Below are 12,230 nucleotides of genomic sequence, written 5' to 3'. Positions count from 1 at the left end.
GTCGAAATGTTATGTCAAAAGGTTCATGGCTACTCGCTTTACGTGTGTGAGTTGCGATGACACACCTCTGGTCGTTGTCGATGACTTTAATGTAGATGTGTCAGGATTGAAAAGGGAGTGACTCGCACGTTTCACGTTGGAGACATTTCGCTTGCGATGCCACACCGATCCGGCTGCACCGACCACCCAGCGGCAGAATGCGTCTGCAGTTGCGAGTGTGTCGATCAGTGTATATCATAGCGACCACAAAGCCATTGTGACCGTCGTTATAAGTGAGAATGATTGACGCAATAGAAATACCGCAATTTTTTTTTACCACGATGTTACGGCTCCGCTGCCTTCGCATGGTGGAATGGCGTTGAATTTTTGAACCATATGATAATATAGTACAAGATCGCACGTCTGGTCGGGCTTGTTTGCCGTCTGTAAACGCACTTGAAAATGACGCTGTCGATGCGAGCGCGCGTGGGTGTAGCTGACACTGTTTAGCAAGTGTAGGCTTTCAAAGAAAGTTAGTTGAAAGTCGGCGCTTTGCTGTATTTTTCCTTCATTGTCTCTTCATCGTTTGCGCTGCCCCATTAAGATGTTCTTTCATTACGTTCGCTATTTTGAGGCGTTCTTCAAAAAAGCAGAAATTGAGCATTAAGGAATAAATAGACTGTCCTTTCGCGCATTCAAGATATTCGGTGACTGCACACAATAGCTGTTTAGCTAAAAATCCCTGGCCTTCTCAGCAACTTATAGCGTACTAAACTCGTAAACTGTCGTGTTTTGTCTTTTATGAATGCCAGGATGAAATTTATGCCACTTTTGCTCCAATTTTATACTTTATAGAGCTAAGTTGACGATTATAAATATCTTAAAACTACTCCAGAAATATTCGTCTTTGCGGATTCGATTCGAAGACCGAATTGAATTGAAGAATATTTGATTTGTTATTTGTAACGTCTGAACATTCGTGCACCTCTACTTCGTACCATAAACAGCAACATATTGGCCACGTCATTCTTTAAAACTGTCGGTGTGTCTGAAGAGAGGAATAACAGGACTCGTGCCCCTCTATTAGTGGGTGTGACATCAATTATGAATCGATTGTTTGTTAGCGATGATGCAAGATGTTCTTGAAATTCGTTTGCTCCAAGGGGGCTAGGCGCACCATGGGTCATCAAGTGCACAAAACTATACACAAGCAGCAATGATAGCTTGAGGCTGCAAGGTAAACTTGACAGAACGCGCAGTTCACGTACGGGAGCAGCAGTTATCGTACGTGAAAACGCACCTAATAAAATTGCAGTTATTACACGTAAGCGATCCATGATTTAGAGTCGACAGCTCGAGTCCATTGCGTAAGAGAATTTGAAAACTGCGACGGGGGGGGGGGGGGGGGGGTACAAGTAGCACTTTGAAAACGCCACAGGGGTCTCTAGAAGAAACGGCACCTTTGGTCCGGATTCATTAGCGCCCCTGAAGGACATTGGAATGCCATGGCGAACTCCGGGCTGTTCTTGACAGCCTCGTTGCAAATAGTTTCTGCGATCATGGTGTCCTCGGATGTGTTAGGAGTGCAGAGCAGGTAACACATGACGACAAAAAACACCTGCAGGCTGTCGAACATTCGGAGCCGCTGGTGTCCGCTGTGGGGATGCGACCGCAGCGCCTCCAGTGCAAGCTTGACAGACGCGGCGTGGTGGTAGAGCTCGCGATGGTCGCTGCGATATTCGGCCAACTCGGCGAAGCAGCGAAGCAATTTCAGGGCCCGCTGAGAGGCGGTAGGGTGGGCCGTGAGCTTGGCAAGAAAGAGCCGGAAAACGGCGGTGGCGAAGAGCGTGCCAAGGGTGCCAAACTTGGTCGTTTCGCTCAAGTGCCGCCTGTAGACTGGAAGCATCGCGAAGAAGGGAGGAAGGGTGAGCGCTCCACTTTGGTTGTCGTACAGGTTGTACCACTGCTCCGCTACGAGGTCCCTGGTGTACGTGGTCGGGATGCGGTCCCTGAACGTCGCGTTGACGGTGCTCATGGCCGCGGCGATGTCCATCCAGTTGCTGAGCAGCGACGAACGGTTGGACAGGCCGTACTTCCCGAGTGCCTCGTCCGCTACTCGCATGGCGTCCTCGTGGAAGTCGAGGTGGACGTCGGCCGTGCTCAGTAGGCCGACGAGGCCATTCAACGGCATCACGCGCACCAGTTGATCCGAGACGGCGCTTACCACGGTGCGCACGTAGGCGTAGTCTTCGGCGTCTGTTTTCAAGAGGATGAAACGACCGAAGGTAAATTGCCCCACAAGCTTCTCGCTGAGCTGCATGCACTCTGCTCGGCCGCGCCATTCGCTAGCCATGTCCGTTTCGGAGCTGGTCACCTCGTAGTCGTACCAGCTGCTGGCGAGGTCCTTGCTCATGTAGCGCATCATCTGTTGCACCACGCACCATCCCAAGTAGTAGTGGAGGCGCTGTTCTCCTAGCGTAGTAAACAACTCGTCCACCTTCCTGATGAGCTCCAAGTTGGCAACGATGACGTGCGCGGTTTCTGGGAGCCCTAGTTTTTCAACGACCGCGCGCCATGTTGTCGTGGGAACATTTCTGGTGATTTGAATGAGGCTATCTATGCGGCCGAATTCGACTTCAGCGCCGGATTTTCCCCTGTGTACCAATGCCTGGAGAACGGCGCTCTCGGCTTTCAAGAACATTTCGTAGCTCGGCGCTGCGTTTGCTAGTCCCTCATTTCCGGCGTATTTATTCTTGGTCTCCTCGAAGAAGCGCACGTAGGAGCCAGAATGTATGAGCCTATCGCGCGTGCCCTGCCACCCGCGCAGGAACGTCATGTCTGGCGCTACTTCGAGCACGTTTTTCGTGTTTCGCTTAGAAGGCCGTATGCGCAGCATAGAAGTCACTTGAAAGGCCGCGTACACCGAGGCCGCTGTGGCGACGACGTCCGGCTCGGCGGACAAATGAGGCCATCTCACTCCCGCCAGGTGGAGCTGGCGGCGGAAGGAGGGCAGCTCGTCGGTGCCGTCAACCAGCACGGCCGTACACGTCTGGTAAAAAGCAGCAACCATCTGCTGAGCCGTCTGTGCCTGGGAGGGAACGAGCACGCGCGCGAGAATCCAGTGCACGTCTGCCAGGAACTCTCGAAGGTGGCTCCGGTAGACAGACTGGTTCCGAGTCTGCGCCCAGCCATTACACACGTGTGCGTAGAAATTGACGCACGGGTCTCGAGTTTGGTCGACGCTAGCAGCCAGCAGGGTGTCCAGCGCACTGCACGAGGCCGTCGTGCAGACGGTGTCCTGTGGGCCCACGGGAACAGCGAGCAGCAGTACGGCGGTGAGTAGCGTGCACAGAGCGAGCACTGTTACCGCGACGGCCACGTAGGTGAACAGCAGCTGCCGCTGCTCGTCGGTGCCGTAAGCGACGAGGGAGGGAGACTCGAAGGTCTTGGCTCGCACTGCCGCGTCTGAAGAGAACGGTTCCGAGGAGGACAAGATTCCCTGTTGCGTACAGTGTCTGCGGTAACCATCGGGCGACATGTAACCTGCGACTGGTCTGGTACTTAACCGATTGTCGGTAGGCCCGGCAGGCGATATTCCCTCGCGAGAGTCTACCGATTGGCCAGCTGGTGACATGGGATACGTAGCGTCGATAGAAGCTGCAGAGGCAGGTGACGCGATTGTGGGTGAGAATCCGCGATCTCCCTGACGGGTAGTGCCTCTACCGAAGGTTGGGCTCCCAGGCGCTGAGCGTTTAGCGCCACGACGAGGAGATGGGGCCTTCTTGTCCTGCGCCAACAGTCCCAATATCTGGGGACGCGAGTGATGCGGGTCCCGAGGAGCAGACGCGGTTCCTTGCGGTGTGTCTTTTTCGGAGAGTGGAGTAACAGACGAAGACGACTTAGCCTTGGGGCTAGCGTTGTGCGTTTGCCTCGGATGTCTGCCCTTGCTCGCTTTGGCGCCCCCAGTCATCGCCTTGGTAGAGGAGCGAGGAAGAGACTCGCTTGACTCGCAGGTGGGCGGCTACTCGTGCTCTTCAGTGCCGTCGGAAACAGGGATGATGTCTTTGTTCTGCAAAGGAAAACAGAGCTGCGCGGTTGGTGCATGAAAGTCACAATAGTCGAAATCTGTTACATATTAGGCTTAGCGCAAATTTATCAGATTAAAAGTAGGAAGCATACAGAGCTTAATAAGAATGTCGCTTTCTTTTTTCCACTCGGCGACCAAATGTTGAGTGGAAAGGACTGATTCTTTCGTCACCGATGCTCTTGGTGGAAACATCTAAGATAGGATGGAAGACTACGCACCGAGACTTTCCCGCTTCAACAACAATTAAAAGTAAGTATAAGGTTTAGGTAGGGGCCAACTCCGCTGCGCCGATTTAGATACATGTAAAACGCAGAGATGCTTTTATGAGGCAACCCCTGAACCGATTTGAAAAAAGAAGAAAAATGCACGTGCAATGTTGCAATGCACGTGCAATGCACCGGAATAAGATATCGCGTTTCTGCAAATGCATCCGTTAGAGGCAGTATGTAAGGACGGAGCGAAACTAAAAACGAAATAAAGACGATATTTTTGACGGGAACGGAAACTTAACCGAAATGTTACTTATTCTTTTGTTTCGGAGTGAAACCGAAATATTTTAAGCGATTTTTTGTTCAGAGGGAAAGTCGGCAATCCGAAACAACTAACGTCAGACAACGTCATATTTAGCGCGTATACCTCAGGGGCCCACATGAGTGCGTATTGAGAGGCAGGGCTGGTGCGAGCGATAGCCGGCCGAGCGCTCCACTATTCTAAGCCTGCCGCTCGGTGTACTAGCGGATCGACATCGTAGAAAAAAACAAAGGCTTGCACGCTGAAGAGCCTATAGTTTCGTTTTCTACGGGTACAACGCTTTGTTACTGAAGTTTTAGTGTTAATTTATGTTCGTTTGGGTTCCTTTTATAGGAACAGCGATCTCGCACTTCGTCAAGCACATTCGATGACGTGCTGCTTCTGAGATCATGCTCAGTGCCTTGACTCAAGGCACTAATCATATCAGAATTCGTAATTCACTTATTGAGAAAAATAAATACTACGTTTTTATAGTTGCTTTGCTTCGAGAACATTTGCATGCGAATCAAAACAGTTATGAAGCGTTAGGGATATTTTTTTTTCATTCCGTAGCAGAACCGGAACGGAACGTTTTTCAGTGGAACAAAACTAAAACCAGAAGGAAAAACATTTCGCTCCGACAGCCTCGTTAGAGCTACTAAAGCGGGCAAAACTTGATGTGACAATTGTATTTTACGTGAATTTGTAACATTGTTTATTTGGATTTTACAACAGTCCTACTCCCATACTAACGGTGTAATTGAGGGCCACACATAATACACCAATCCTTTCCACTTTAGATCTACCATAAGGTGAAGATTGCAGAATTCCGATATCGTTTTTAAGCGCTCAATTGTAAAGCTCCAAGCTTGATAGTATCTTTTCTGGGAATTCGCAATCTTCAACAACATTTAATACAACAACTACCGCCTTAAACCGTAAAATGTGGCAGCCGGTTACACTCCTGTAACACGTGAAGGCGTAATCCTGCGGCACATTCGTAAAGCGGCGTCTCCCATCGTCGCGTTGCTGTGTTTTCGCAGACCGGCTTGTTCGGCTCGTTTTCGACGCTTGGCTGCTGCTTCGCGCGCTCGTATACTGGGGCCGCACTATAGCGCCAACGACGTTTCTCTTCCGCTTTACGCTGCATCCTCTCAGCAGGGAATTGAAACGCATGCTGTTCTATACGTCGCATGCGTGATCCCAATGAATGTATGCACCGTACGCTTCACTTTGCTTTGTGCTTATAGCCTCTACATTGCGATATATGCATGAGTCATTGCTGATGACGATCGTTTTTGTACCGTTGAACTTGAGCGGGCGTTTTTTTTTTTTCTTCTTCAAGGCAATCTGGGGTTATGAGCCATTTAAGTCTTTGGCCTTAAAATTCGTTTTCAGCAGCCACACGTTTCTACTTTTTTTTCTTTTCAATGCAAGAAACCTCGTTAAATTTAGTGCAATTGTTCCCGAAAGAAACAATTTCACCATTCCCATTTATTTAGACCAAAGACCCCGGCTAAAGCTTACTCATAAAGGGGTCCTGAACCACCCTTCGGGCTTGACGAAAAAAAACTCTCCGCGAGTAACCCACGCCGCTATGAACATCTCTGCCAAACTTTGCAGTCGTTCCTGGCGCGTGAAGCTGACAATCGCAGCGTCAAGTCACCTTTATCTCAAACACTCTTCTTTCGAACAAGGCTTTCTCAGGTTTCGAAGCTGCCGACGGCTTGCATATGTCGCCATATGCAAGGTTCTCATAAGCAGCTGATATTGGCTCACACGTAACATCAATCAAGAAAAAAGTTTGGGTGAGTACTTTTCTTACTGTTACTGCGCATATTTATTGAATCAGTTTAATAAACAGGCTGAAGTGAGCTAAAATATGCGTTTCGAATTTCGATAAGCATTACGCACTTCCGGAAGAAAGACTACCGTACTACGGTCGACTATCCTACCGCTAATGCTCGGCCTCACTGGCCCGCCATTGAAACTTTGGCCACACTGTTTATAAGCGTTGTAGCCGTCGGGTGCCACTAATTTCGGTTTTTGAACGGTCATCTAGCCTAGAAACACGCGAAAGAGGAAACTTTACCCCGAGGACTTCTATGTGGATACATGGGAAAGGAGAATTTCTTTCTTGTAGCAAGCGGAGTTTTTATTTAAGCTGTGAATTTTTCTTCAAAATGATTGAATACCTTAAATTCTTAAAAAACGAAACTATCAAGTTTGGAACACCAACTCAGCAATGAAAAATGAAATCACTTTTCTGCAAATTGCATGTAATACATCTTGAGAGAGAAAAATTGGCGGATTCTACATGGCTCTCAAATATACCACAAACATGTAAGTCGTACTTTCGCAAAACTCTTTAACACTTTGACAAAATCACGTAAGATGAGAATGGACGCATCAAATTTTTCCGCTGCGATGTGTTTTTTCTTCTCTTTTTTTGCAGAGTTCGGGATTTGTGTACTTTGTGCTATTCTAACTCACAAGTTTTTTGGCAATTTCCGTCACTGTAATTCACCTTTCTCTCTATTGCAACAAATTTTATTAAAATAAGTCCGCGGGTTCTGTCATCAAAGCGTCTTCCGAACCCCACCCATGTATATATATATATATATATATATATATATATATATATATATATATATGTGACTGTCTTACATAGTATGTATAGGCCGACTGTAAGCGCTGCTGCGCATGACTGCTATTGATTCTGATTTCGAATGAATCCGGCTTGGCCTCCTTTCGGCGGCTCAATGAATTATACATATATTTATGACCTCCACGTGCACGTGTTTCCATCCGGACTAAACGTTGTAAATTATTAGAAGAGCTTCTTTTTCATGACTCGTTATAGCATTGCCTACCGGAAAGAGAAGCAATACTGTGTGGGGATGCGCAACTCTCACGCGTCCCCTGATACGTTGTTTTCCCACACAGCTCCCGTCTACTGCAGTGCGGCTTCGCCGCTTGGCCTGAGGCCGGCGGCGGTCGGTGTGGTTGAAGCGCACTGCGAGAGATGGCGCGAGTGTTGCGCTGCTAACGCCGCCTACCGGCGGGGTTACTTGGTCGCGAGGAGAAGGCTCTTCCTCTTGGGCTGCGGGTCGGCGAGCGCCGCGGACGTCCCGCGCGTGCGCCGATCCATGCTTCTGCGAGAACGTCTCGCGAGGCCGCCTTCGAAAGCGCCACCGTTCACGTGACCGTGCGCGCGAACGACCAGGCGTTGGAATCCAGCATGGGGCGAACATATTCGATCGCTATCCGGTCGCGGCGAGTCGGACTTCCTAGATTTGTCGCGCGCCCATCGGCATGTTTTGTGGATAGCAACTCGGCTAGCAGGCATTAATCTATGAAAGGTGCAATAAATGCCCTTGTGATTGTTTGCACTACTGTGTTGTCGTTCCTTTGTCACAAGAGCGCGGGTGAGCAGCCCACAACTGAGACACACATCGTTCACGTGCATTTCAGGCGCCTTTGATAAGAGACTGCCGTAGAGGTCACTGAAGCCTGCAAGTCTTTTTTTTTCAAGTTCAACAAAGCATGAAATGCAATTTGAAGCGAGGTAAACATTCAGCAATACATTCATTCGCTAGGCATAAGCTATCCGTACCGTTAGAAATAATTGTTAGTTGGGCATCGCATTCTTTTTAAAAATCTATAATAAACATTGTCTGGTGTATATGTTTAAATCAAAAATAAAACCTGAGGAGGCCCCGTTTCACAAAAAAAATGGTGTGAGGAGAAGGTGACTTCGCCTGTGAGCTCCACGTCCCGCGAACGGCTGCAAAGTTTGGCTGAGATGTCCACAGGAGTGTGTGATACCACGGACAGTGTTTTTTTTTTTTTTCACCAAGCCCGAGGGTTGCTTCAAGACGCCTTGAAGGTGAAGCTTTAGCCATGGTCTCTCATCTAAATACATAGGCATGGATAAATATAAAAATAAAAGCATTCTTCCATTTAAAAGGCAAACTCAGAATTTCCTCTTTATTTAGGCCGATAGTTTTTATTTAATATCGTTCAAAATTGCTAAGCTTTAGAAAACGTAACTGTCAAATTTCAAACTCTAACCCAGCAATTAAAATAATATCACGATTCCGTCGATAGCATCTAATACTTCATCTAAAGCGGACAAAAATAATGTATCCTACATAGCTCCCATATCTTTTTTCATTGCTGTGCTAAGGAGTCGCAAACGTGATAGTTTTGTTTTCTAAAATATTTTCCATTTTCAACGACATTTATTAAAACATCTACATCCTAAATCAAAAATTCGCTCTCAACAGTCACCAGCTTTTAACGTTTCGTCTTGCATACAACAAACATCACCAAATTTGGTGCTGTGGTTGCCTCAAAAAAAAGATTTCCCCTATCCCATGTATTTAGATAGGAACCCCCGACCTAAAGCTTTAAGTTGCTCCTTGGCAAGATAGCAGCCAGCACGTACCATGTACAAAGTGTAGATACCTTGGGTCACTGAGAGGAGCCGCTTAAAGAAAATTAGATAGATAGATAGATAGATAGATAGATAGATAGATAGATAGATAGATAGATAGATAGATAGATAGATAGATAGATAGATAGATAGATAGATAGATAGATAGATAGATAGATAGATAGATAGATAGATAGATAGATAGATAGATGGACGGACGGAGGGACGGACGGACGGACGGACGGACGGACGGACGGACAGACAGACAGACAGACAGACAGACAGACAGACAGACAGACAGACAGACAGACAGACAGATAGATAGATAGACAGATAGATAGACAGATAGATAGATAGATAGATAGATAGATAGATAGATAGATAGATAGATAGATAGATAGATAGATAGATAGATAGATAGATAGATAGATAGATAGATAGATAGATAGATAGATAGATAGATAGATAGATAGATAGATAGATAGATAGATAGATAGATAGATAGATAGATAGATAGATAGATAGATAGATAGATAGACGGACGGAGGGACGGACGGACGGACGGACGGACGGACGGACGGACAGACAGACAGACAGACAGACAGACAGACAGACAGACAGACAGACAGACAGACAGACAGACAGACAGACAGATAGATAGATAGACAGATAGACAGATAGATAGATAGATAGATAGATAGATAGATAGATAGATAGATAGATAGATAGATAGATAGATAGATAGATAGATAGATAGATAGATAGATAGATAGATAGATAGATAGATAGATAGATAGATAGATACTGAAGTAAGCTGATAATGCTCTGCTCACTGCCTGAATCCATAAAACAAGCGTGGCCAGCATATACACTGTTAAGAGGAAGCTTTAGCTCGGGTGCTCCTACCTAAATACATGTAAAAGGGGAATTGGTTTTTCTGGGCAACCACTGCACCAAATTTGATTAGGTATGTTGCATTTAAAAGGAAAACCTAAAATCTAGTGACTGTTGCTTTCGTATTCTTGATTTAGGGTGTAAAGTTTTTATGAAAAATTGGCAAAAATCACGAATTCTCAAAAGAACGAAACTATCAAGTTTACAACTCTGTAACTCAGCAACGAAAAACGATATTGCAATTATGTGAATTGCATCTATAAAATATCTAAAGCGGACAAAATTAACATGTTACACATGAATCTGAAAAAAATTTGTAATATGGAAATACAGCTTTTGCAGAACCCTTGTAAACAACGTAACAAATTCATGTAAAATGTAAAATGACATATCGAATTTGTCCGCTTTCAATGATCTAATGGATTCTATTTACAGAAGGACAATATATGTTCTTGATGTAGAGGTATGAATTTGTAAACCTCGTGCTTCTATTTTCTTTAAACTTTCGCATTTTTGAAAATTCTTGCAACAATATTCATGTTCTAAATCGAAATTCCGCTTCCAGCAGTCACTAGAATTTAACTTTCGCTTTCAAATGCAACAAATTTCATTACAATCGGTGCAGGGGTTATCTCAGAAAAGTGTTATTGCGCTTTACATGTATTTGAATAGGTCGCGTCGGAGTTGGACCCGAGCTAAAGTTTCCTCGTAAGTGACAGATCCTTCATTATATAGACGCGGGAACTGAATAAAAAACGGAAGACGTGGTTACCGAGTAAATACTAACAAATTACAATAACTATATATCTACGAGAAGAAGTCCCACCAATTCAAGGAAAAGTGGGCGCAGCCAGAGAATTGATGCGCCAAGCGTTAAGGTGTCATAAGAATCAATAAAGATTTGTTGATGCCGTTTAGAACATTTTCGTAAGCTCTCGCTTGTATTTGCGAAACGCCTCTTACATAAGCAAGTCGATAAGCCACCTAGGGACGGAACTTCAAGAACAAGAAAAGTACTTTCTACAATATCCATAGTGAAAAGAGGGCTGCAAATGCCTTCTGAATGACGGCATTCGAAACACACCCCTACATAAAGTTGTCGCTGCACGTCCTGTATAGAGATTACATTTCATTTTCTATGAGAGCGATCGAGGCTTGCCAAACCAGGAACTGCGAGTGATCGACTTAACCCAGACATTATATTTTGTCGATAACCATCACTGGCAAGCGTACTATAGCGGCAACTTGGAGATAATTATGCGGATGGGAAACAGATTAGGTGCTTGCCCTCACGACGGACACGTCAACTTGCCTGCTTTGAAGAACGACGTGGCACCTTGCGACTTCCAAGAACGGTGTCCATTCTTCTTCTTCCTTCTTCTTGATTAGATTCCCTCATACCGGCAACCACGTCTTTTTTGGAATGCCGTTGACTCTGCTGAAATTATGCGGCTATTTCGTTTCTGTATATGTCATATTTCTGTCTGTTCTTCAATGTGCTTAGACGGAATAACGATAAAAGTTGAGTGTTGTCTTCCGTCCGCTGAGCGCTCTGGAACTCTTTGCAACCTTTACAGGTCTTGAAGGTTGAACTGCATTGGCGTTTCCCTAACTTCACGTGTCTTCTTGATGATACGCTAATATTTTTAAGCCTGCTGTTTAAGTCACCCAATCTCAAATGCGATTTCCCGTAAATAATCACAACTAGGATAATTTGTAGTCGAATGTTCGCCAATAAATCGTCCAAAGAAAGGTCCAGTTACAGACACCTGCTACACTGAATAGTATGATTCAGTTCCCACGCCAAGCGATCAAACAGCGAGAAGAGTATCCAATTCACGCTGGAAGCTAACAGACACCGCTGCTCTTTGTCGAACAGCCGAGACAGTTCACAACACGTGCATACACCATGGCTAATAATACACGCCGCGTGTTGCCCAGCCGAGAGAAATTCGGCATACTGTAGTCAGTGTTGCACCCAAAGGCTATGCACTGGTTCCCCGGCGACACTGTTTGAAGTGTAATCACGTAAAGTTCTATTCATATAGGAGGTCAGGCCTGACAGACCGCCATTGGAATATGAACCTGGCAACGTTTAACGCTAGAACGTTATTTAGTGAGGCGAGTCTAGCAGTACTATTGGAGGAATTAGAGGGCAGTAAATGGGATATAATAGGGCTCAGTGAAGTTAGGAGGACAAAAGAAGCATTTTCAGTGCTAAACAGCGGGCACGTCCTGTGCTACCGGGGCTTAGCGGAGGGACGAGGACCAAGAGTCGCATTCCTGATTAATAAGAATATAGCTGGTAACATACAGAAATTC

The 12,230-nt window shown here is 45.9% G+C and overlaps 1 protein-coding gene across 1 annotated transcript; it reads right to left on the bottom strand.

The window, feature by feature from the left end:
- Positions 1 to 911: 911 nt before the first annotated feature.
- On the bottom strand, positions 912 to 11,275 carry LOC135911195 (endothelin-converting enzyme 1-like). Its single transcript, XM_065443385.2, has 2 exons — positions 11,221 to 11,275; positions 912 to 4,048 (listed from the first exon to the last, which is right to left on the bottom strand). Exon 2 carries the CDS (start codon positions 3,947 to 3,949, stop codon positions 1,424 to 1,426), a length of 2,526 nt encoding a protein of 841 aa, XP_065299457.1. The 5' UTR covers positions 3,950 to 4,048; positions 11,221 to 11,275; the 3' UTR covers positions 912 to 1,423.
- Positions 11,276 to 12,230: the final 955 nt, after the last annotated feature.

Source organism: Dermacentor albipictus, chromosome 5 (genome assembly GCF_038994185.2).
Source record: "Dermacentor albipictus isolate Rhodes 1998 colony chromosome 5, USDA_Dalb.pri_finalv2, whole genome shotgun sequence".
Taxonomy (NCBI): domain Eukaryota; kingdom Metazoa; phylum Arthropoda; class Arachnida; order Ixodida; family Ixodidae; genus Dermacentor; species Dermacentor albipictus.
Note: the sequence above shows the minus strand (reverse complement) of the source record. Positions and strands in the feature narration are given on the sequence as shown.